At 38.6% G+C, this 25,667-nt stretch overlaps 3 protein-coding genes across 4 annotated transcripts in view; 1 reads left to right on the top strand and 2 right to left on the bottom strand.

Moving 5' to 3' along the window:
* Positions 1-8,492: 8,492 nt before the first annotated feature.
* Positions 8,493-11,873, bottom strand: thg1l (tRNA-histidine guanylyltransferase 1-like). Its single transcript, XM_083545728.1, has 6 exons — positions 11,334-11,873; positions 9,999-10,175; positions 9,486-9,655; positions 9,196-9,284; positions 8,833-8,940; positions 8,493-8,746 (listed from the first exon to the last, which is right to left on the bottom strand). The coding sequence occupies exons 1-6, from the start codon at positions 11,519-11,521 to the stop codon at positions 8,585-8,587; spliced, it is 894 nt and encodes a 297-aa protein (XP_083401854.1). The 5' UTR covers positions 11,522-11,873; the 3' UTR covers positions 8,493-8,584.
* A 2,025-nt stretch (positions 11,874-13,898) lies between these two features.
* Positions 13,899-22,143, top strand: nipsnap3a (nipsnap homolog 3A (C. elegans)). The gene is made up of 6 exons (XM_083545675.1): positions 13,899-14,331; positions 15,279-15,489; positions 19,805-19,966; positions 20,445-20,594; positions 21,187-21,273; positions 21,470-22,143. Exons 1-6 carry the CDS (start codon positions 14,254-14,256, stop codon positions 21,544-21,546), a joined length of 765 nt encoding a protein of 254 aa, XP_083401801.1. The 5' UTR covers positions 13,899-14,253; the 3' UTR covers positions 21,547-22,143.
* A 141-nt stretch (positions 22,144-22,284) lies between these two features.
* The window catches only part of abca1b (ATP-binding cassette, sub-family A (ABC1), member 1B), a 31,946-nt gene continuing 28,563 nt past the window's right edge, over positions 22,285-25,667 (bottom strand). Inside the window, exons 45-47 of one of the 2 annotated variants that reach the window (XM_083545671.1) lie at positions 24,771-24,863; positions 24,317-24,560; positions 22,285-23,691 (exon numbers count right to left, since the gene is read on the bottom strand). In XM_083545671.1, coding sequence (XP_083401797.1) covers positions 23,551-23,691; positions 24,317-24,560; positions 24,771-24,863 — 478 coding nt within the window. In that variant the 3' untranslated portion in view covers positions 22,285-23,550. Of the gene's footprint in view, positions 23,692-24,316; positions 24,561-24,770; positions 24,998-25,667 lie in introns of both variants that reach the window. The other variant, XR_014534247.1, reaches the window with a different exon arrangement.

The following is a 25,667-nucleotide window of genomic DNA, read 5'->3' as shown; positions in this document are numbered from 1 at the left end:
CATGGTTGTAGTGAATAGTTTATGGTGTGTTAGTGAGTATTAATTAATAAACAAAATCAACAAAAAATGTGTTCATAACAAATTGTATATGTAACGGAATGCAGTTTAATGATATATTCATGGATAGACAGGGCCTTGTGATGGGCAGACGTTAGACTCAAGCCTGGCTGCATTTCAGAAGAGTGGGAGCATGTGCAGTCATTTTTAATGATGGGGGTCTCTTCAGTTTGAGATGGAATTGTGCCGGACTAATTTGTGTGTGCAGGGACGTACGTGCTCGGAGCGGGGCTGCATGCGCGAGGAGGGCTTTGTGTCTGAGGCCGCGGCTGAGGTCAACCTCGTGGGGCTCCGCTTCGGTCCTCCAACAAAAGCCATGGCAAGATAATCCACCCGAGACAAAGTGTGTGATTAGCATGAGAAAGCAGCCTGGTTCTGGCACGGCAGTCAGGAGAGGGAGAGGGAGTGCTGGTCTACAAGGCCTGCAGACTCTTTGAGCAGAGACTTTAGACGCACAGATCAATGCACCAGTGCGCAAACAAAAGAGTTGCTGTTGATATAAGACAGTGTTCTAGTTTACGCTGGTTTTTGCATAAAGATTTGTTTTATGAGAACAAGTGTGAAATGAGAGAATGTAGATCTAGCATGCTAAATGCAAGTCTGTGTGTGTGTGTGTGTGTGTGTGTGTGTGTGTGTGTGTGTGTGTGTGTGTGTGTGTGTGTGTGTGTGTGTGTGTGTGTGTGTGTGTCTGTTAGAGAGAGAGAGAGAGAGAGAGAGAGAGAGAGAGAGAGAGAGAGAGAGAGAGAGAGAGCGCATTTGTGCATTGCGAGCAATAGGATCTATGGCAAATCCTAAATCCTGTTGTGATGACTAAACTGCCTATTGAGGAGTTGCAGTCCCAAGCACCCAGCATGTAGATTTTCCTTCTTTTCACAATCTCTCAGTGTCCTGCAAATGAAGAGGATGAGCCCAGCTCTTCTGTGTAAGCCCTTTCCCCCCAGTCCTCTGGTTTAAAGCATTTGTTTTGTCTGGATAGCAGACTCCTCCTGCTAAACCTCTTCTTCTCCGTGTCTGGACTTTAGATAGTTTAAGATGAAGGATAGCTTCAGATACTCCAGCAGATGCTCGAAAAGAAGATCTCCACTTCAGCCTTCTCACTCTTACACACACAGATACAAACGTGTATTCTGTGTTCATCATGCGTTAGTAACATGCAAATAATCACTGCTTTGTCTTAACTCTGTGGCCTTGGAGGCCACCAAAGAGGTCAGGAGTTCAGCATGCTGCCACATTTACTCAAAACATTTACACATGCTTTTGTTTGTGATACTGCTCTTTTGTTTCAAGCATGCATGCTTATTGCCTTGCTATATTTTACAAGCCTATTGTTTAATGGGCATGACTATGGAGAGGCAGTCCAACTTCCCTTGTTCTGTTTCTAACTTAGTGGGGTGTAAGTCAGGTCAAAGCTGTGAGTAACACATCTCTATCACTGGATACAATGCACTAACTTCGTCACTCATAAATAGCTAAAGGATCCTGTAGCAGTCGTTGCAAGAGAGCTTAGATACTTAAAAATGACCAGGGAGAGAATGATAAGCTGATTCTATGAGGATTCAAACACTGGTTCAATTTGGGTTTTTTTTGTTTGTTTTTTTCTCAATTCTTATTGCCCAAAATGTTTTCAACTGAATACTAAACCAGACAATCAAGAGACTATGAAATTTTACAGTGCCAAAATGTGATGTCTGCATTTGAGTTAGTTAAACTATATACAGTGCCTTGCAAAAAATTCAAAAAAATAAATAACGGAAAAGTGGTGCGTGCATATGTATTCACCCCCTTTGCTATTAAGCCTCTAAATAAGATCGGGTGCAACCAATTACCTTTACAAGTCACGTAATTACTTAAATAAAGTCCACCTGTGTGCAATCTAAGTGTCACATGATCTCAGTATATATATACAGTGGGTACAGAAAGTATTCAGACCCCCTTAAATTTTTCACTCTTTTTTATTTTGCAGCCATTTGCTAAAATAATTTAAGTTCATTTCTTTTCCTCATGAATGTACACACAGCACCCTATATTGACAGAAAAACACAGAATTGTTGACACTGTTGCAGATTTATTAAAAAAGAAAAACTAAAATATCACATGGTCCTAAGTATTCAGACCCTTTGCTCAGTATTTAGTAGAAGCCCCCTTTTGATTTAATACAGCCATGAGTCTTTTTGGGAAGGCTGCAACAAGTTTTTCACACCTGGATTCAGGGATCCTCTGCCACTCCTCCTTGCAGATCCTCTCCAGTTCTGTCAAGTTGGACGGTAAACGTTGGTGGACAGCTATTTTTAGGTCTCTCCAGAGATGCTCAATTGGGTTTAAGTCATTGCTCTGGCTGGGCCATTCAAGAACAGTCACGGAGTTGTTGTGAAGCCACTCCATCGTTATTTTAGCTGTGTGCTTAGGTTCATTGTCTTGTTGGAAGGTAAACCTTCAGCCCAGTCTGAGGTCCAGAGCACTCTGGAGAAGGTTTTCGTCCAGGATATCCCTGTGCTTGGCCGCATTCATCTTTCCCTTGATTGCAACCAGTCGTCCTGTCCCTGCAGCTGAAAAACACCCCCACAGCATGATGCTGCCACCACCATGCTTCATTGTTGAGACTATACTGGACAGGTGATGAGCAGTGCCTGGTTTTCTCCACACATACCGCTTAGAATTAAGGCCAAAAAGTTCTATCTTGGTCTCATCAAACCAGAGAATCTTATTTCTCACCATCTTGGAGAACTCCATGCGGGTTTTCATGTGTCCTGCACTGAGGAGAGGCTTCCGTCGGGCCACTCTGCTACAAAAGCCCCACTGGTGAAGGGCTGCAGTGATGGTTGACTTTCTACAACTTTCTCCCATCTCCCGACTGCATCTCTGGAGCTCAGCCACAGTGATCTTTGGGTTCTTCTTTACCTCTCTCACCAAGGCTCTTCTCCCCCGATAGCTCAGTTTGGCCGGACGGCCAGCTCTAGGAATGGTTCTGGTCGTCCCAAACATCTTCCATTTGAGGATTATGGAGGCCACTGTGCTCTTAGGAACCTTAAGTGCAGCAAAAAAATTTTTGGAACCTTGGCCAGATCTGTGCCTTGCCACAATTCTGTCTCTGAGCTCTTCAGGCAGTTCCTTTGACCTTAATGATTCTCATTTGCTCTGACATGCATTGTGATCTGTAAGGTCTTATATAAACAGGTGTGTGGCTTTCCCAATCAAGTCCAATCAGTATAATCAAAAATTTCTGGACTCAAATGAAGGTGTAGAACCATCTCAAGGATGATCAGAAGAAATGGAAAGCACCTGAGGTAAATATTTGAGTGTCACAGCAAAGGGTCTGACTACTTAGGACCATGTGATATTTCAGTTTTTCTTTTTTAATAAATCTGCAAAAAGGTCAACAATTCTGTGTTTTTCTGTCAGTATGGGGTGCTATGTGTACATTCATGAGGAAAAGAAATGAACTTAAATGATTTTAGCAAATGGCTGCAATATAACAAAAAGTGAAAAATTTAAGGGGGTCTGAATACTTTCCGTACCCACTGTATATACACCTGTTCTGAAAGGCCCCAGAGTCTGCAACACCACCAAGCAAAGGGCACCACCAAGCAAGCGGCACCATGAAGACCAAGGAGCTCGCCAAACAGGTCAGGGACAAAGTTGTGGAGAAGTACAGATCAGGGTTGGGTTATAAAAAAATATCCAAAACTTTGAACATCCCACAGAGCACCATTAAAGCCATTATTAAAAAATGGAAAGAATATGGCACCACAACAAACCTGGCAAGAGAGGGCCTCCCACCAAAACTCACGGACCAGGCAAGGAGGGCATTAATCAGAGAGGCAACAAAGAGACCAAAGATAACCCTGAAGGAGCTGCAAAGCTCCACAGCGGAGATTGGAGTATATGTCCATAGGACCACTTTAAGCCGTACACTCCACAGAGCTGGGCTTTACGGTAGAGTGGCCAGAAAAAAGCCATTGCTTAAAGAAAAAAATAAGCAAACACGTTTGGTGTTTGCCAAAAGGTATGTGGGAGACTCCCCAAACATATGGAAGAAGGTACTCTGGTCAGATGAGACTAAAATTGAGCTTTTTGCCCATCAAGGAAAACGCTATGTCTGGCGCAAACCCAACACCTCTCATCACCCTGAGAACACCATCCCCACAGTGAAGCATGGTGGTGGCAGCATCATGCTGTGGGGATGTTTTTCATCAGCAGGGACTGGGAAACTGGTCAGAATTGAAGGAATGATGGATGGTGCTAAATACAGGGAAGTTCTTGAGGGAAACCTGTTTCAGTCTTCCACAGATTTGAGACTGACAGAGGTTCACCTTTCAGCAGGACAATGACCCTAAGCATACTGCTAAAGCAACACTCGAGTGGTTCAAGGGGAAACATTTAAATGTCTTGGAATTGCCTAGTCAAAGCCCAGACCTCAATCCAATTGAGAATCTGTGGTATGACTTAAAGATTGCTGTACACCAGCGGAACCCATCCAACTTGAAGGAGCTGGAGCAAAGCTTCAAAGCTGGAGTTTTGCCTTGAAGAATGGGCAAAAATCCCAGTGGCTAGATGTGCCAAGCTTATAGATACATACCCCAAGAGACTTGCAGCTGTAATTGCTGCAAAAGGTGGCTCTACAAAGTATTGACTTTTTTTTTTTTTTGGGGGGGGGGGGGGGGGATAGTTATGCACGCTCAAGTTTTCTTGTTTGTTTCACAATTAAAAATATTTTGCATCTTCAAAGTGGTAAGCATGTTGTGTAAATCAAATGATACAAAACCCCAAAAAATCCATTTTAATTCCAGGTTGTAAGACAACAATATAGGAAAAACGCCAAGGGGCGGTCAATACTTTTGCAAGGCACTGTAGTTCAGATATTATTCATGAAAATGAATGATGAATCTGATAAACTGATAGTTAGGAATAGTAATAAAGAAATATATTGAATATAATTTAAGTTATAAAAGTTAACATGTTTTTGAATGTTTATTGCATTACCTAATAACTGAGGTTATCGCAATTTAATTAGCAGACCTAGATGTAACTTCTCAGTACACTTCTAAAGGCCTTCTTACCAAATGACTGAGTTTCACAGACAATTTATTTTCTCCAATTTTTTTCTTATTTTAAAGATGCATGAATTCTCTCCTCGCAAAGTTATTATTTGTCTGTTTGAGAGGCCAAATAAATGTGATGCCTACTATGGCCATGGGCAAAAAAACAAGGTTTAAGCCAAATATAGTCACCCAAGTCCCTCGTCTCTGCGCTCTCACCTTGGAGAAGAGACTACATATTCATCCTCTCTACCTCAGGGAGCTGAGGTGGCAAAAGAATGGATTTCTTAAACAGAAGAAATCATCCATCTTGTGTGTATGTGTATGTGTATGCGTGCGTGTGTGCGTGTGTGTGTGTGTATATATATATATATATATATATATATATATATATATATATATATATATATATATATATATATATATATATATGTATATGTGTGTGTGTGTGTGTGTGTGTGTGTGTGTTTTGTTGTTGTTGATGTTAGCTGAATAATGATTGAATGTGTGTAAATCAGAAGTAGATTAGAGTTAAGGAAGCCAGTAATTAGGTTATAAAGTTCTGGTCTGTAGGGCAGTGTGTGTGTGTGTGTGTGTGTGTGTGTGTGTGTGTGTGTGTGTGTGTGTGTGTGTGTGTGTGTGTGTGTGTGTGTGTGTTGCAGACACAATTCATTAAAATGACTCTACATTAATAACATGGTGAGGTTGGTACTGCTAACAACCAAAACATAATTAAAGGCAGAAGTTGAAGTAATAGTTTGAAAACATTTATTCCCCAGTCTTCAGGCCCAAAAATGTGATGAATACGCAAAAGAAAATCAGGAATTATGTTTTTGGTAATACCTAACAATGTTCTCAATATGTTAAGTTGATAATGGACAATGCAACTAAGACAATATCAGTTACTAGACCTGTCAATGTAAGTATGCTCAGGTGATTTTTAAAAGTCTAAATTCACTATCATGCATTTTTGGAATTCATATCAAATGTAATTCATTGCAAATAAGATAAATATTTACAAAATCTGTAACTAATATTTTTTTATATAAAAACAGTATAGTATTTAACGAGCCAATGCATCATGTTATACAAAGCGATCATTTTAAGATTTTGTAAATTAAAATTACTGTAGCCACGGGATATTTAGGCAACACTTCCACCTTGTGGCAGCAAAAGTTTGCTTTTGAGATTAATGTCTGTATGGAGTTTTAAATATTCTTCACTGTGGGTTTTCTTTCCCTGCGAGGTGGGACTGGGAGGTGGACTGGCTTTGCTAATGGCTATGTGTCCTGTGATCCAGTGTCTTCTCATCAATTCCTGGGATTGGCTGCGGATCCAGCACAACACTGATCAACATAAAACTGTCACTGTTTTGTTTAATAAATAACCAAACATTAATGAAGGTATGATGTTGCTTATGGAACACAATATAAGTAAAATAATTTGTAATAGAATATACTTGTGCCGACGGGGGCGTGGCCAAGAGGTAACTGTGAAAGGCCGGGGGGCGGGGCCAAGTAGCAGGTAACGCGTGATTATTTTCACCTGTGTCTCATCACCGCCAGTCTATTTATCAGTCCGTCTGTGCATTTGGTGGGAAAAGCAGAAATGGAGACAGACGCAGATAGAAAGACAGACATTTAGGACAGAAAGCGAGCGCGAGAAACGGTATGAGGGAACCAGAGAAATCTCATACAGACATGGGAAGAACACTGAAAACTGCATACAAGCCTGAGCTAGGGCTAAGACCCACAGCCCATATTTAGTATTCTGGATACACAACATAAGATGTACACTGTTTATTTCAATTTAATTGTTTGAGTTTATGATTTCAAACTCTAAGAGGCAAAATAGTTTCTAAATAATTTGTTTAAAAAAAAAATCCGAACAGTGTCAAAGCCTTCAATGGGCATTAAACGTATATAATAAACAATAGGTGAAGGCTACATGTTGCCACCTTGTGGTGTGAGGGCTGAGGTGCATGTTCTTCCTTAAATTCAAATGAATAATCTGAATAATTTCTGATTTGGGTAGTGACTTGTGAACAGTGGCAGGCCGTGCATTTGGTACCTGGGCCTTCAGTACCCGACTTAATCAACCTCTTAATACCACCACTATCAAGTCCAAATTTTAGAAAGCCTCAATGCTATACAAAAACGTAAAATAACGTGTGGCATTTCGTGTCTGGAGGGTGAATACTATTTTACTAAAGCAAGAAACCCAGTTAAGACTCCAAACCTCTACACTACAACCTCAACTGTGCACCTACATCATCTGGAGCAGTTTCAGAATCGATATTTGTCTAATAACCTAAAAAAAACATAAAAATTTAATAAATTACAACCTACTCACCAGAGCTGCAGACTCATAATTTGCACCGCTCCTCAGAGGCTGTAATCCAGTGGTACCGCTCGTATTCACTGGTCTGGAAGTGGTGAACAAACCCTTTCCCGGGCTGAGACACGCTAGCTAGCTTCGGGGTCGGCCGACCTCTTCTCATGATGTCTAGCTTTTCTTGAAAATGTATTTTTAAGTATGTCTGTGACCAAATAAATTTATCTTCATGCGTAGGCATTCTGCCAGTCGAACTTAAGTGTAACAGTTTCCCCTCTGACCAACCAATTAGAGGACGGAAAAATGCTGACGCTGATTGGTTAAAGAAACAGACCCGTTGCTAATAGAGACTAAGGTAAAAAAAAAGCCAGCAGTACTGACTTTGAAGGCCCTGGGCAGATTAGATTGACATGGCAGCACATAGAGGCTGAAATCTGATTGGACAAAAAATCTAACATCCACATCCACGTACTGGAAACAGTGCAGCCAAGAGAAACGCTACGAAATGAGAATAAACTGTTGGGATTAAATACAATTTTATGGAAACAATATTAGAATTTATGTTGTAAATGGAGGTAAGTGCTTCTGATACTTGTTCAGGCCAGCAGAGAAGGCTTTACTGGCCCTGACTGCCCACCACTGGCTTGTGACCCAAAATGAGGATGGGTTCCCTTTTTGAGTCTGGTTCCTCTCAATGTTTCTTCCTCATAACATCTAAGGGAGTTTTTCCTTGCCACAGTCGCCATGGCTGCTCATCAGGGATAAATACACATCATTCACCTTAACTGTTAAATTCTGTAAAGCTGCTTTGAGACAATGTCTGTTGTGAAAAGTGCTATAGAAATAAACTTTACTTGAACAGTGCTCGAATTGAGTCAATTCTTATAAAGCCCACACACACACACACACACACACACACACACAGAAAAATCCTGATTGTGCTTTGATTGAACAGTTCTATTGCTCATTACTTATAATCAGGAACAGTATTTCTTTCATTAGGAAGATAATTTTTATGACATTCTTTAACCAGGCAAATAAAAAACTAACCAAAAAAACCCCCACTATATTTAAAACCTTTATTGTATGAAAATAAAAATAGACTTAACCTAATATTAAGTATTTGTCCATTTCCAGTCTTTTCACTGTATCTATAATCAGCAGCCGTCTTCCTCTAAAATGTCTGGATGTTCTTCCCAGAACAAATCTCCAATAAGATCGCAGTAATGAGCAGTAACTTTTCTTCTGCTCCTTGTGAAAGTGACCTCCTTTTCTCCTTCCTTTGGCAATGTGACCCTTTTAGTTGATGTTTCATCAATCTGTAGAGAAAAAAATAATAGGCAAATAAATTAGTTTACATGAAATGAAATTACAAATTAGCAAGCTTTCTATCATTACTACTTACCTTCTCCCAAATCAATGTGGTGCCTTTTCTGTAAATAGGTAATTCGTTGTTGTAATTTATATTAAAGTCTGAAAACAAAATTTCATTTTTATCTGCAGACAAAGTTCCCTGAAACGAAACAAAAAAAAAGGTTAAATTCAAGTATTAAGTACATACGATAAGTACGTAAGTATTAAGTGCAAACAATGCATCTAAAATTAATCCAGAACTCGTAATATGTTTATCAGCTCATTGTATACATTCTACATTTTTATATACATTACATTTAATAATGTGAGGTAAATACTCATTACAAATGTCCCATTAGCAATAAAGTAGCAATAAAATAATAGCTACTCAAATTGGCTTTGCTGTAAATCATACATTTAGTCTCTCCTCTGCTTCAGTTGTGGAGAGTCCACCCTTCTGCACCAGCGTCCAAAAAGCAGTGTTGTACAAGTTGTTAATGTGACCTGTAGTTTAAAGTGAGAAATGATTATTTATAACAATAATCACTTAATATAAATTCAATCAAAGGATATACAGGAACATTTTGCAGTGTCACATTTGCTTCGTTGACCAGATAATTAATAAATAAACCACACATTTCACATTTCTTTTGTTTGTGTTTTTGGTAGAGAACCATGAGTTTGCAATCATAAAATCTCACTCACAGTCAGCCTGTCTCCATCTTAAGTAGTCTTTCAGATTACGGTTGGTCGGATATAAGACAACTCTTCCATCAAAGCCCGGAGGATAGAGCAGTGGCTGCTCTCCAAAATACTCCTTCCAATAAAACACATAGCTGGAGGAGAACTGTGATGCCACATGGGTCATTAGTTTACTGTGGAAAATGGAAGAGGAAAAAAAAGTCTCACACTGATAACTGTAGGGGTGGAGAAATCATACTTTTAACTAGTCAGACCTCCTTGTTCATTCTAGTCCTGTGATTTATTTGCCTGGATCCTAACTGACTAAAGTAATGTAAATATAAATGAATATACATACAATCATACAATCAGTATGACAGTGAAAAGTGACACAGTGTGCTAAACCACATCAGCAAGCCTGTGTGATATCAGTGAAGAAATGAAATACAAACCGCAGGAATTTCAGTAACTAAATATTATTTAATTGTTTTATCTAGTGTAGTCCAGAACATTTCTGTGTCATGGATTTGAGTTTACCTTCCTCTCCTTTTGAACCAGTTGGTTGATCTCTTAAATACAAAGCTGAACTCATCGCTTTGCCCATAAGCTATGACAATGTCCTCCAGATCCTCCATGACGGAGCATGCACTGTGGGCCATCAGGCCTAAAGCTCTGTCATCGTTGGGCTTTGTAAAGTTGTGCTGCTCAGCAAACCTGAAAGAAGACAGTCCCGCATAATTACTAACAACGAAATATTCTCTCAAAGATATGCCTCATTGTGCATGTCACTTAGCAACATTAATTTTATGTCATGGGCGATACTAATGTTAAAATTCCAAACACTTAATTCCACTATATATTAAAAAGAGGCAGATTTTATGTTGCAAGACATTCGGAAAGGTCTACAACACAACATAGTAATAACAAAATGCATTTACATCATTTAAAGTCACTAAAGAGTATTTCATTGTCATTTTAACCACATAAAGCTGATGCAATGAAATAAGACAAAGTTTTTCCAGAACCCTGGTGCGACATAAAACAACATAGAGCTACACACCACACAGAACTAAAGACTGAAGTTAAGTTCTCCTAGCCACATAAAGTGCACACTGTGCAACCTAGTGCAAAATAGTTTAAGACAGAAAACAGTGCAAACAGACAATAAAAGACACAAAATAGCACCGACCAGTAAACCTACTGTATAATGTTATACAGTACAACGTGTAAAAAGAGAACTATAAACAAAAGTATATATGTACACAAAGTTTTGTGCAAAACAGCAACAGCAGCATTCAAGAGGTGTGCAAAAACAGCATGTTATAATTATAATATAATATAAGTTGTGCTTAAGACATGGATGTGTATGAATTGAACAAAGATTTGAGTGTGTGCTTGAGTTCAGATTTGTAGCAGTTCAGTAGCACACAGTTGAATGAGAGTGAGTGTGTGTTGACGAGCCCTATGGCTTAAAGGGAAAAAAAACATTACACAGTCTGGATGCGAGGGCCTGAATGCTTAGGCTCCTCTTTCCTGATGACAGGAGAGTGAAGGGGTGTGTGTGTTTGAGGGGTGTGTGTGGGGTAGTCCACAATGCTGCTGGTTTAAAGACTTATTAATTACAAAATATATAAAAAAAAAAAAACAACGATTAGTTAGTAGGTGAGTAATGGCATTTTCTAGATCTACATAAACGGTTCAGAGTCGGCTCTTAATAGTTAACAAAAGAGCCGAGTCGATTCGACACGACACATGACCAGCAAACGCTACTGTGTTCACTTCTTAATAAACTAATGACACATCGGAGGTTATAAGGAAGCAGCCCTGTGTAATATGCAGTATATATTTAGAATATAAAGTGATGTCACTTACTTGTGAAAATTGCGACCATCCAGGCGAACGACGATGTAGCAGTTCCGTAAACACGTGTCATCCGTCTCAAAGCTGCGCACGTATTCAAACTTACTCTTCGCCATCACACAGCTTGTGCAAAAGAGTGCCAGAGGGCCACTGTTTCTCTTCGCTAGATTTCCGAACAACGCACAGACTTGTCTCAGCATGGGCTTTCAAACCAGACTACAAGAAAACAATCCTTCAAAGCTTTGGTAACCTCTTGTACCTACAATGAACTTATATTATTATTATCAATATCACAATTTGAGACTGAACCACAGATTGTAAAAATGCCCTCTACACTCCAAAACACACCTACAATATAATGAGTGTCATTGATCCGAATTGTATTGGTCCCTCAGACTGTATGGTGGTACTGAAACAAGGATCTAAGACGTTAGTTCCGCCGTGTGACTCGTATATTACGGATCCGTTTCATTTGAGAGATGTATTAAAACTAATTTCCATATGCTTGTGTAATGTGTCTGGCCTTAATTTTTAATGCAATTGATTATTATTATTTATGAACTTCAGTCAACGTATCGACATTACAAAGGCTATTCAAAAACTTTACCTAAAATAAATATATGTTAAAATTAAGTAATTAAACTAAATAACTAATTAAATTAAAGTAAACAAATAAGCTCACGACACATATTTCTATTTTTCAATGTGATTAATCTTTAATAATAAAGTTGGGTGGAATAATATAGGCTATACATCTAAATACATGCAGTACCTATCCGTATAAGCAAAACGTTTGTTTACAATAATATATTCAAAAAGAGAGAGCTACACAGATTCACTCAAACAAGCACAGTAGGTAAAAGCAAAAAGAAGATGATGAGATGGAAATTACACATACTCCTCAGCAACTTCCATCTTTCATTATCATTATGTCGGTCCTGGTTCGACTAAAATTAAAAAGTCAGTCAGTACTGCAGCATTGCAACATCATTTAATCATTTTTTCCACAGCTGATTTTGATAAGTAAAGGCTTAATTGTATTTAAATTGTGCTTTCTTTTAGTTATGAATCTGGTAGGTTTAGTGTTCTGTATGACTATACTCACAGGCTTTGTACACATAGACCACACTCATTGACATAGGTGATGCCATCACTTCCACAGACTGGAGCGTAGTTAAGAGGGCAGGCTTCAGTCTTACTCATGCCCTCACACATGGGCTATAAAATTTAAACACAAAATACTTATGTATAACAGAGATTAATTATAGAGTATGAATGCTCAGATTCTTAGGATGCATCTATTACCCTTCGGTACAGTGTTGACTTGTCCTCAGCACCTAGAAAAAAATAAAATAAATTCACATGGAATAACATAAATCCAGATTACAAATACTTTGTGAAGGTGAACAGATTGTAAATCAGTAATCCTGATTAGCTTTTAATTCTTGAGTAAACAATGATACATGATTTTTACAAAATAATTGACCAAAAACAAGTAAACATTTTGTAAAAGAAAGGAAAACCTCACCCAAACTCATAGTTGGACATGAAAAATGTGGTCACAATTAGTTTACTACTGAAATTGTTTGAGAAAATTAGCTAAGGGTTAGAATAGCTAATGCAATGGAATTATTGCATACATTTATGTAAACATGTATACAATAATTGGGCAATGTATTTATACTACTTTATATAAATAAAGCTGTTATGATTTCATATTTTGAGCTTGAATTTGTAATGCATTTGATGCATTACAAACTTTATAAATAATGTCAATTATAATGCTATCAACAACAATACAGGCATCTAGCATAGAAAGAAACTTACCCACAGAAATGAGAATAAGGCACACCAGTAACAACACTGTCTTTGTCATATTGCCAAAAAGTCACTGTGAAATTATTAAAGGTCTTGAACTTCTGACTGATTAATCCAGAAAACTCAGTAGTTTGCAATTTAGATGTGATACAGATCTTGTGAAACTGACCACTTCTTGTAGGTTGTTTATCTGTGACGGGAGAGGTGCTGATATTTGAACACTGGGCAGCCCCACCCTACCTGACAGCAGAGCGTGTCTATTGTCCATCTCTTTATTATGGGATGAACATTCTGTCAGGCCAGAAAATTGCTGAGAGCAGTCCAAAATGTAATGGTGTAAATCACATCCCTAAAAATAGCCTAGGTAAGAGATTTCTGCACACCACCATGCAGTGTTGTTTACCAGTGCTAGTGTTTACAATCACATACTTCCATGGCCTTTAACCTACACTCCTACAAATTTCCAACACTGTTTCACTCTTATGGCAGTTAATCACTGTTGTTAATTTGTATCTATCAAGTTAAGTTCTATCTATCTATCTATCTATCTATCTATCTATCTATCTATCTATCTATCTATCTATCTATCTATCTATCTATCTATCTATCTATCTATCTAATTAGCTGACTAGTTAAAAAGTGTGTGTGCTGGAGCAGGGAAATGGGCAGAACAACTTTTTTCCAGGACAGTATTAGAACCTTTGTGTAATAATGCAATGTAAAAGATTTTTGTTTGTGTCATTGGATTAAGGCAAGTTTGCACTTGACTTCTCGGCTTCCGTAATCCAGTGTGTTTAAGAGGAACGTTTCTTTGACTCTGTTGCGTCTCAAATCCCATACTTGTGCACTAAATAGAATTGTATATCATTGCTAGTGCGAGTATCACAAAAACATCCCAAATCTTTAAACGTGTCATTGTAGTTTAAAGATTGATTTTAAAGTTTTTCATGCTAGATTTTAATTATAATCGTATTGTAGGTTTTAGTAAAGCTGTTTGTTCTTCTGTACTCTTTAGTAGGGTAGTATGCGGATTGGGACGTAGCCGTGTTTGAAGGCACGTAGCACTTGTCAGGAGGCATTAGGGAGATTCTCAGTGTTGTGTTAGTGGACAGACATGTTTAATATAAGAAATGCGTTTCGGAGAGCGACTGCTCAGGCTGACAGCGTCGTCTTTTGCAGAAAAGGACGCGAGGTAAGTGGTGTAAAATGTGAGTCAAAGTCAGCTTTCAGTTTGACTCTGGGATCAATGCATTGTGCAGAAGCGTGACTGCACCTGGCTCAATGTTTGGACTAACATGGCGAAGCTTTTCCTCATTAAAACCACATAAACAATGAGGTTTTCCGGGGACGGATGAGGGAAAAACACCTTCAACATGGATTTGTGTAACGTAGCTTTGCAGTACATGTGGTCGAATAACAAACATCAAGGGGTTTTATGATCCAACCATGATCATATAGAGACACTGTGCATGTTGTTCATGTCACAATGTCACTGTGTCACTTGCAGGAAAATCATGCAAAGGCTCAGAAAAGTGCTTCTAAATGGTTTTCCTGCCTCTGACATTGTGACATTTGGTAACTTTTTTTGTCAATGTTCAAGAACACTTCTTTAAATAATGTATGATCTCTGTACTACAGTTGTGACATTGAAGCTCTAGGTTTATAATTAACATGTGACAACACGTTTCAGGGGGTGTTTTTACTGAACTTGGACCTGAATCAAAATTGCCTATAACAAACACAAGTTTTTTCTTTGCCATAGCTAATGATTTTATATATTAATTATTTCATCTCCAGTAGCTTTTTAATCCATGTCAGGGTGGGTTAAGAGCTTGTTTTAGGAATGCCATGGATTTTGAGGCACGTGCTCACCCTGTATGGGATGCCAGTCCATCACTCTGAGAATAACATTGAGCATGTTTTTTGGGAGGTAAGAGGAAACTGGTGAACCCTGCACATACATGGGGAGAACTTCATACAGAGACCAGAGATTCTGGAGCTGTGAGGTATTAAAGCAGCCTGCTCATGCCACCCCTGATTGTGTTTGTTCACATTTTTTTTTTAGGATACAAAAGTTTGCAGGCATTTAAATGATTTTTCTAGGATATAAGTAATATCATGTATTTGCTTTTCCTTCAGTATTCAAGGGCCTCGATCTCAACCGGGCCACAGCAACACCACGAAACTTTCTACGAATTTCGCACCTACTACATCCAGCCACACCTAAATGCAGCCTTTCACAAGCTTACCAATGAGAAGATCCACCTACGCACTGCACTTTCTGAGCTTGTGGGGTATTGGAGTGTAGAATATGGAGGTCTCAACCAGGTCTTCCACATCTGGAAGTATGGTGAGAGAACTTTAATCATATGTGTGAGTTTCCTGTAAATCTGCATCCATTGGTCACCATTATAAATGCCTTATGGTTTATAAGGGAGATTGTGTCTTTATGTAAATTTTATGGTATATAGTTGTGCTAAAATGGTACCACAGGCAATGTGGCCCTTTTCCAAGTTCATAAAGTGTGGACAGGTAGTGAAATCTTCAATGCCACATGGGTGTCAATAAATTGGGAAAGACCATGGACATTTTCTATTCAACGATGAATGAAGTTTATTTTGTCATTGCCTATGATCACAACCATAAATAATGTGGCATAGCCAAATCAGCCACCTTTTTAATGTCTTTTTCAAGTCAAGTAAAGAAGCTTGTATTGTCATTTCATCACACTGAAATGAGATGTTTATTCAGAACCCTGGTGCTACATAAAAACAAAATAGAGCTAGATCACACAACATAGAGCTACATTGGGTACGGAAAGTATTCAGACCCCCTTAAATTTTTCACTCTTTGTTATATTGCAGCCATTTGCTAAAATAATTTAAGTTTTTAAGTTCTTTTCCTTATGAATGTACACATAGCACCCCATACTGACAGAAAAACACAGAATTGTTGACCTTTTTGCAGATTTATTAAAAAAGAAAAACTGAAATATCACATGGTCCTAAGTATTCAGACCCTTTGCTGTGACACTCATATATTTAACTCAGGTGCTCTCCATTTCTTCTGATCATCCTTGAGATGGTTCTACACCTTCATTTGAGTCCAGAAATTTTTGATTATACTGATTGGACTTGATTAGGAAAGCCACACACCTGTTTATATAAGACCTTACAGATCACAATGCATGTCAGAGCAAATGAGAATCATTAAGGTCAAAGGAACTGCCTGAAGAGCTCAGAGACAGAATTGTGGCAAGGCACAGATCTGGCCAAGGTTCCAAAAAAATTTCTGCTGCACTTAAGGTTCCTAAGAGCACAGTGGCCTCCATAATCCTCAAATGGAAGACGTTTGGGACGACCAGAACCATTCCTAGAGCTGGCCGACCGGCCAAACTGAGCTATCGGGGAAGAAGAGCCTTGGTGAGAGAGGTAAAGAAGAACCCAAAGATCACTGTGGCTGAGTTCCAGAGATGCAGTCAGGAGATGGGAGAAAGTTGTAGAAAGTCAACCATCACTGCAGCCCTTCACCAGTGGGGCTTTATAGCAGAGTGGCCCGACGGAAGCCTCTCCTCAGTGCAGGACACATGAAAACCCACATGGAGTTCTCCAAGATGGTGAGAAATAAGATTCTCTGGTCTGATGAGACCAAGATAGAACTTTTTGGCCTTAATTCTAAGCGGTTTGTGTGGAGAAAACCAGGCACTGCTCATCACCTGTCCAGTACAGTCTCAACAATGAAGCATGGTGGTGGCAGCATCATGCTGTGGGGGTGTTTTTCAGCTGCAGGGACAGGACGACTGGTTGCAATCAAGGGAAAGATGAATGCGGCCAAGCACAGGGATATCCTGGAAGAAAACCTTCTCCAGAGTGCTTTGGACCTCAGACTGGGCTGAAGGTTTACCTTCCAACAAGACAATGACCCTAAGCACACAGCTAAAATAACGATGGAGTGGCTTCACAACAACTTCTAGGGGGCTTCTACTAAATACTGAGCAAAGGGTCTAAATACTTAGGACCATGTGATATTTTAGTTTTTCTTTTTTAATAAATCTGCAACAGTGTCAGCAATTCTGTGTTTTTCTGTCAGTATGGGGTGCTATGTGTACATTAATGAGGAAAAGAAATGAACTTAAATGATTTTAGCAAATGGCTGCAAAATAAAAAAGAGTGGAAAAATTTAAGGGCGTCTGAATACTTTCCGTACCCACTGTACATAACAGAACACAGAGCAAAGGACTAAAGTAAGTTGTCATCGACACCTAAAGTGCACTGTGTGCAACTGAGTGCAAACAGTGCAAGACAAAATAACTTAACAAAACATGTTGCACAAAAAGAGCAGCAATCAAAAGGTGTGATTATGATTATATTATAATATGGGTGATGCTAAAAATATGAATATGTATGAATTGAAATGAGCATTGAGTGTGTGTTGAGTTCAGGTTATAGAGTGTTGAGGAGCCTGATGGCTTCAGGGAAAAATCTGTTGCACAGTGTGGATGTGACGGCCCGAATGTTTCAGAATTTCTTTCCTGATGGTGTGTGTGTGTGTGTGTGTGTGTGTGTGTGTGTGTGTGTGTGTGTGTGTGTGTGTGTGTGTGTGTGTGTGTGTGTGTGTGTGTGTGTGTGTGTGTGTGTGAGGGGTGTGTAGGGTCGTCCACAATGCTTTTGGCTTTGCGGATGCAGCGTGTGGTGTAAATGTTCGTGGGGAGAGAGACCTTCAATGAACTTCTCGGCTGTGATGCAGCTGCTCAAGATGTTTTTGATGGTCTCTCTGTAGAACATGGTCAAGATTGGGGAAGGAAGATGGACTTTCCTTAGCCGTTCCAAAAAGTAGAGACGCTGCTAGGCTTTCTCAGTAATGGAGCCGGTGTTGAGTGACTAGGTAAAGTTCTCTGCCAGATGAACACCAAGGCATTTGATGCTCTTGACGATCTCCACGGAGGATCCATTGATGATCAGTGGCGAATGGTCTCTCTGTGCTCTCCTAAAGTCAACCACCATCTCTTTGGTTTTGTCAATGTTTAGAGACTGTTTTTATTTGTTGCACAACCTCTCTCTATGCTGACTTGCTGTTCTTGCTGATGACACCAACCACGTTCGTGTTATCGGCGAACTTGATGATGTGGTTCGATCTGTGCATTGCTACACATTCATGAACAGCAGTGGGCTGAGCACACAGCCCTGAGTGCTGTGTGGTGGTGCTGGAGATGCTTTTTCCTTTCTGGACTGACTGAGGTCTCCCAGTCAGGAAGTCCAGGATTCAGTTGCAGAGGGAAATGTTCAGGCCCAGTAGGCTCAGCTTTTCAATCAGGTTATGAGAGATGATAGTGTTGAATGCTGAACTGAAAGCTGATTCTGAAGTCTATGAACAGCATTCGTATTCTTATTGTCCAGGTGAGTGAGGGCCAGATGGAGGGTCGTGAAGATGGCATCGTCTGTGGAACTGTTTGGATAATAACCAAACTTCATGGGGTCCAGTGAGGATGGTAGCTGGGTCTTGATGTGCCCATGACGATCTTGGCGAAATGTTGAAATTTTCAGTGAAGACATCCGGTAGCTGTTCTGCATATTCTCTGAGCACTCTACCAGGAATGTTGTCTGGTCCAGCAGATTTCCATGGGTTAACGCTGCATAGAGTTTTCTTCACTTCAGCCGTGGTTAGACACAGCCTCAGGTCGATGGGAGTAGGGGTGGTCTTCCTTGCCACCACATTGCACCTCAAACCGTGCATAGAAGTTGTTCAGTGCATCAGTGAGGAAGGCATAGTGATGGTCTTGGAGATGGTCGTTATCAACGCAGTTGCCGATGTAGCTGGTAACTGATGTGTACTCTTCTAGGTCATTGGTTGCCCCCTAAACATGTCCCAGTCAGTGCACTCAAAACAATCCTGAAGAGCAGAGGTGGCTCCTGCTGACCAGGCTTTTACCTGTTTCAGAACCGGTTTAGAGATGTGGCCTGAGTAGTTGGGGTCAGGCGGAGCGCTGCGTGATGTTTGTGTGAACAAGATTTAACATGTTCACCCCTCTAGTTGCAAAGTCAGTCATGAACTCCACAAGCGATGAGCAGTAGCTGAAGAAAAGCACAAAGTTCTTGCATCATTCTGTGTTGATATAAATACATGCCACCACCGCGAGTCTTACTGCACAGTGCTGCATTGCTGTCGGAACGTTTTTCTGTACTATTGTTAAGAGATGTTTGTTGGGTTTGTATCCGATCGGTATTGTATACGGTCATACAAACATTTGATGAATTTCAGGTGTGTCATTTGGGGCAAGAAATCTTAACAGTACCCATATGACTTTGTACCTTATCCAAAGCAATGTACCACCGTGCTTTGAAGTCATTAATGAACAAATCAACAATGGTTTACCAGTTTGCACACTTAGGATACCATCAGCCCAAATTTCTTTTTAAGAGTTGGGGAATTATAGCACACTTTTTGTAGTACATACAACAAACATATTTTTTCTAATTATTTAAAATATATGTTGCCTTAAAGGCTTCAAATGACTTTAAGACACTCAGTGTCCTGTTGGATATCTCTAAAGACTAAAACAGTCCCTGTTGATGAACAATTTCCACCATGTTTCACTCTGAGAATGGGTTTTCTTATGGTGATGAGAAGCAATAAAATGAAAACATTTTAAATGATGTACATCCTAGAGAGCTATGCTCAGCGGGCAGCAGTGCGAGCAGCCCTGGCACAAGATCCTAACTGGATGGAGCAGTACATCTCCAAAGCTATGCCAATGCTGAGTTCTCAGGATAATGAAGTTACCTATTTGGTGCCTTGGAGCAAGATCCAGAAACCACCTAAAGAAGGAGGTAAGAATTTGGCAATATTAAATATCTGTATTCCTTCATCAAGAGGAAATGGTTAAAGTAAAGTCAAATAAATGTTGTAAATGTTTTGTTTGTTTGAATGCTTGTTATACACGGTTTATTTTAGACTATATGAAATGTTTGACATGTAGACAGACGGTGAGAATGCGGTGGCATCTAGTCAGTTAAGCAGAGCTTTTCATAATTGTGAATGGATGGGATTAAGGATAAACATGTGAACATTTTGCCTATTTGTGGAGGAATGTTGTGTTTGTATGGAGACCCATCACAAGTAAATTAAAGTTAACATAATGTCTCTTTAAAAAATTTTCAGCAATATATCAGACAGACTGTAAAAAAAATTATTATTCTCTAATATATTATTTAAATCTGAAATTTGTGTAAAATATAATTCAACTATACATTCTGACTAAGTGACTCTTAGTCACCAGTAAGTAAAGTACCGTATGGTTTTCCTCAGGTGTGTACGAGCTGGTGTCATTCCAGATGAAACCAGGAGGCCCAGCTGTGTGGGGGCAAAGTTTTCAGGGGGCAGTGTGCACCCACGCAGCTCCAGGATATGCTTACCCTGTGGGTGTTTTCCACTCTGAGTTCGGACTGCTCAATAGACGTGAGTGTGATGCAGTGACTTCAAACTGTAGGGGAAATTTTAGCCTATTAAGGCTTTGTTTTTTTACTATCAGGAATTACAATTTAACTTGAACTCTTGTCTTTAGCAACATATTTTGATTTCAACTTTGGCCTTTATGGCAATTTGAAAATCTCTCTTTCTAGTAAAAGAGCACCCCAGTATTGTTTTAGCACCCTCTGCAGTATGCAAGGTAAATTACACATAAAAAAAAACATTAGCATTGAAGCTATGTATAATTTAGTTGTCTTTTAATGAAGGTGAACCAAGATTAGGTGCTTTAAGTCTATTGGAAACAAATCAAATTTCCATCCTGGCACAGATGAACAGAATTTTAATCACATGTTCCTGAGGTATATGTGAATGAGAAATATGTCTATAGTCAGTCTAAAAATAATTACAAATTACTTTACACTGCAGGGGCGTGTATATATATATATATATATATATATATATATATATATATATATATATATATATATATATTTCCTTAAGAATATATTTTTATTGAAATCTTTGTGTGTACTTAAAGCATGTCAATATTTAATTTACATTTTTATTTTTAATTACGCAGTGCATGTTCTTTGGTGGTATGAAAATGCAGATGAACGGGCTGCTGTAAGACACAAAGCCCACAGCGACGCTCGGGTTGTGTCTGCAGGTAATACTTCTCTATCCACTATCCATGTGTAACAGCACATATAAGAACTTCATATAAGACTGCCATAATTTGAATAAATTTCTTGTCACTATTCATAAAGTTTCCACAGATATGCCTTACATAAGCTCTTCAGAAAAATTAGTTGTCATGTCAGAGTACCTATTTACTTATAGAAGTTTTTTCTCCCCATATACAGTGCGGCAGAGTGTTGCCTACCTGGAGTCTCAGAAAAACAAGCTGTTGTTTCCCTGCTCTTACTCTCCTCTTAAGTGAACATTTAAAAGCTTACATACTCCTAACGCTGATCGGCTTTTGCTGTTTATTGATGAAATCAGCGCAGAGTGTAAAGCTGCAGTTTTCAGCTTATTCTGACAACGGTCTGCAGGACTCCTTCAGTTCAGTGGTTTGCTTATAGCTTTGATGATGTCTTACCAGTATGTACATGGTCATGCATTTAAATGACAATCAGGCATTTAGAGTATTGGTTTCTGAATTTGGCATGGCTCTTGCAGATCAGAAAAAGTTAACAGCAGAAAGATTTAAGTTTGGCACATATATACCGCAGAGTTATTGACAATTTGTATAACTGCAATCTGCAATGGCACTAAATTATTCCAAAAATTTAATCACATTTTTACTTGGGGAAAACTGTAAAAACTAAATATATTTAAGGTTTCATTAAGTTGTAAATGGTAATTTGATTTGTAACAAAGAAAACATAACACTTTCTGCATTTAGTTGTCTTTTCACATAAGTAACACCAGACATGTCTGTAAATGTTATTTCTTACATATAACAATGCTATAAGGCACTTAATTGTATATCAGTTTTGCTGTAATTTACTCAGAATAAAAAATCTCATTCTTGCAATGTGCAATATTCTGGATTTTTTTTTCTTTTTTTAAATTACACTTGGTATTAGGAACAATCTGAATTTTTTTAGTTTAAATATTAGTATTATTTTTTATTCTCTCATTATGTATCTCTCACCCAGTAATGAAAATACAAATGTTTTATCTGTTGTAGGTGTCATTTTATTGTGTATTGTACAGAGTAACAGATGTTCCACAGCCGTTTAAAAAAAAAAAAATCTGAAATGTAAACAGGTATTAAATAAGTAATGTTGCAATGCTGAAATGATTTTCAGTCCATTAAAAAAAAAAAAAAAAAAAATGGAGGTAAAACAATTAGGATGTTTTTTTCTGTGGAAAATCCAGTGCAAAAATATGATTGAATTTCAAATGAATACAGCCAGTAAAGTGCTAGGACTGAAAGGACTGAAACCTTCTCCATCCTTCCTTAGACCAATGACAAGCTCTCTTCCACAATACTGATGGATCAGTGGTAGTTTATATTTAATAGTGGATCCATAACACTGATGTCTGTAGGGTATTCCAAAAAGGTCAGATGTTTAATCCACGATTAAATGTGGCATTAGAGGCTATATGCCGTTTTCAAAACCCTAATGTTACTCTTTATGTAGGAAGACCCTCCTACCAGTCATACATTGAAATGTCCTTCAGTCTGATGAACTCTTGTATTTGCTGAGGTATACATTATATTCGGTGACTGTGAGACTGCCTCTCCTAAAAAAATCGCTCTTTAATTAAAAACATGCAAAAGGTGCAGTACGTTAAGCACTTTATAGTACTTTTCTTGCTTAACGTTAAACACTTTGCTTTTCTCAGATCACAGTGTAAGAATATTTAAAGAAATAATGCTATTTTGGAAAAATTATTGTTTGTTCATAAATAAAAGGCACGTGTTAATACAAAATCAAATTACCAGCAGTTTAGCTGTTGGCAGCACAAATGATTCTTCATCATGTCATTTATAGTACAAATAAAAAACAGACCCTGATTTATTTATTTATTTTTTTACTATAATTTGCAATCCTATATTAGACATTGTGCTTAAAATATTTAACTCACAGATACTAAAATAACACAACGGCACAAAGACAGGTTTTTTGGTCCTGTTCGTACAAAGAACAAAATGATTGAAATATTCAAGTTTCACTCTCTCACTCTTCTGGAATTTAGCATAGTGATCCAGACCTCACTGAGCTAGAGTATGTCTAGACCAAACTTTTTTTTTTTTTTGCATTGATTTGCATTGAGTTTCTTAGCTACTGTGTCTGCACCAGCATACTCCAGCAGGCCTTCTGTGGCTCTCTGGATTGTTGAGCAGATTGTTTAGCACAGACACAAGAATGGCAAGTTGAAATAAATGAATTTCACTGGCTTCAGGTAACTCCTAATGCAAGAGTCTTTTGGCTCACACAAAGCTCTCCTTGTGGCTCACATCTTTTAAGGTTGGTGGCAGGTCGAGCAGAGGAATGCTTACAATTGCCTCTTTACGCCGTATGGAGTGGTCACAGTGATCGTCACTTTGGTCCTTGGCAAAATTAACAAACACCTAGAGGAGAATGATTCACATGTCAGTATAAATAAAAAAAAAAAGTCAAGATTCTTGTCAAAAGTAAATGGAGATCAAGAGCAAATCTATCTTGTCAAAGATATATATATATATATATATATATATATATATATATACTGTATAGATAGATAGATAGATAGATAGATAGATAGATAGATAGATAGATAGATAGATAGATAGATAGATAGATAGATTTGCTCTGCTTGCATTCTGCAATCTGTAAAATGTTGTTGTGTTGTAATTATTGTAATTTATATCTCAAATCTAGGAACATTGACCTATAATATTAAATAATTTCATATAATTTTAAAAATACTTTCGGGATAAAATTTGATTTGTGGCACTGCTACGCAATTTTTTTTATAAGTCATTTTCAGTATTTCTGGTACTCAAGTTTGCCTGTGCCTCACCCTATTTTGCTTAAAAAAGTAAATTAAAAAGCCATTTTACCAGAGAATGTAGCAAGACTTGATGAAGGATAGTTAAAATAATTACAATCTGCACCACATGTAGCCGAGCACTCCAAAGATTACAAACTGCTCCTTTAGGATTTTTTTAAAGGGAAAATGTAAGTTTTAGATCCTTCTTAGAGGCTAAATCTCACCTGGTCGAGTGTGGTCTGGGAAACGGAGTAATCTTCTATCTGGAGAAAATCTTTCTGCTGGGCAAGAATGTTGAAGATGTGTGCAAGGGAGGACAAGGATGAGGGCAGCTGGTACTGCAGCATGTTTCTGTGTTTCTCCTTCAGTATACTGCCAGGCAGCTCGAGCTCAATAAACTTCATCACTGGTTGCAGGTCTGGTTCAGGTCCTGCCACCCTCAGGATGATAGTGTATCCATCACCAAACCTGTACAAGGAGGAACACACACACACACACAGCTGTGTTAGCGTAGATGTTGATGGAATCAATGCGGTCCAGAGGACCACATCAGATTATACATGACTTTGATCTCCATTGTTTATAAACCTAAAGGATATCATGTACTGAATCTGTATGTTAAGATTATTCACAAAGAGCTGGATATCGTGTGAGGTAAATTCCACAATAGTGATCTACCTGTTTTTCAGATGCTGGACGCTTCCTAGACAACGGAATCTGCCGTTTACCATGATAGCCATTCTGGTGCACAGGGCCTCACATTCCTCCATGCTGTGTCAAAACAGTGCAAAGATCAACAAACGTCATATGGACCTTCTCTCCTCTTATATTAGGTTAAAGTTAAGGTTTTATGTCTTGATAACAGCTGGATAATATCCAATAATCTGGATGCATTGGGGTAGGAACTAGGGATGCACCGAATATTCGGCCACCGAAAATTTTGACTTTGATCACCGAAAAAAACACGGCCGAAACAGCTTGTTGTGATGACGTAAACAGAAACCGCGGCCTGCACGTGCATGTCTGAAACAACATGTCTGCGGTGTGGAAGTATATCTAAGAAAGACCCACGGATAGCGATTTGCAAAACATGTAATGCCGAAATTTCGTCTGCAAAGACTTTCTCCACGTCGGGTTTAATTTATCACCTGAAATCCAAACATCCGATCGCTATGCTGAATATGAGAGAAACGCGGCACAGAAAAGCAAAACCCCTCCGAGCATGCGCACTCCGTCTGTGGTGGACGTTTTTGAAAAGGCAGGAAGTTTCCCAGTGATAGTGTTGTATTGTATCTTTAAGCAGTTGCACTTTTTCTGAATGCACTTTGTTTTTATGAAAGAACATATTTAATTTTACAACCTTTCAGCAGGCCAGAGGGCCTGTACATTATTATTTAATGTACACATGAGTGCATTTAAGTTAAACATTTAAGTTTGAATTTTTATTTATTTTATCCTGTGCATTGTTGCAATGTGCTATAAATAAATATTTTCATAATTTGTAATTGATTTATTCTTTGAAACTTTAATATTAATTTATACAATTGAAATGCCTTGATTTTAGTAAGTTTAGTA

The sequence above is a fragment of the Silurus aristotelis genome (assembly GCF_946808225.1).
Source record: "Silurus aristotelis genome assembly, chromosome: 7".
NCBI lineage: Eukaryota > Metazoa > Chordata > Actinopteri > Siluriformes > Siluridae > Silurus > Silurus aristotelis.
The sequence above is the reverse complement of the archived record's forward strand: the minus strand, read 5'-3'. Positions and strand labels throughout refer to the sequence as shown.

What these genes read in the sequence shown, in the direction of transcription:
- nipsnap3a (XM_083545675.1), top strand. Translation starts at nt 14,254, where the DNA reads ATGTTTAATATAAGAAATGCGTTTCGGAGAGCGACTGCTCAGGCTGAC. An exon ending in GAAACCACCTAAAGAAGGAG is followed by an intron (nt 19,967 to 20,444) that starts GTAAGAATTTGG and finishes GGTTTTCCTCAG; the next exon opens with GTGTGTACGAGCTGGTGTCA. An exon ending in CGCTCGGGTTGTGTCTGCAG is followed by an intron (nt 21,274 to 21,469) that starts GTAATACTTCTC and finishes CCCCATATACAG; the next exon opens with TGCGGCAGAGTGTTGCCTAC.
- thg1l (XM_083545728.1), bottom strand. Translation starts at nt 11,521, where the DNA reads ATGCTGAGACAAGTCTGTGCGTTGTTCGGAAATCTAGCGAAGAGAAAC. An exon ending in GATGGTCGCAATTTTCACAA is followed by an intron (nt 10,176 to 11,333) that starts GTAAGTGACATC and finishes GTCTTCTTTCAG; the next exon opens with GTTTGCTGAGCAGCACAACT. An exon ending in AAGCAGAGGAGAGACTAAAT is followed by an intron (nt 8,941 to 9,195) that starts GTATGATTTACA and finishes GTTTCGTTTCAG; the next exon opens with GGAACTTTGTCTGCAGATAA.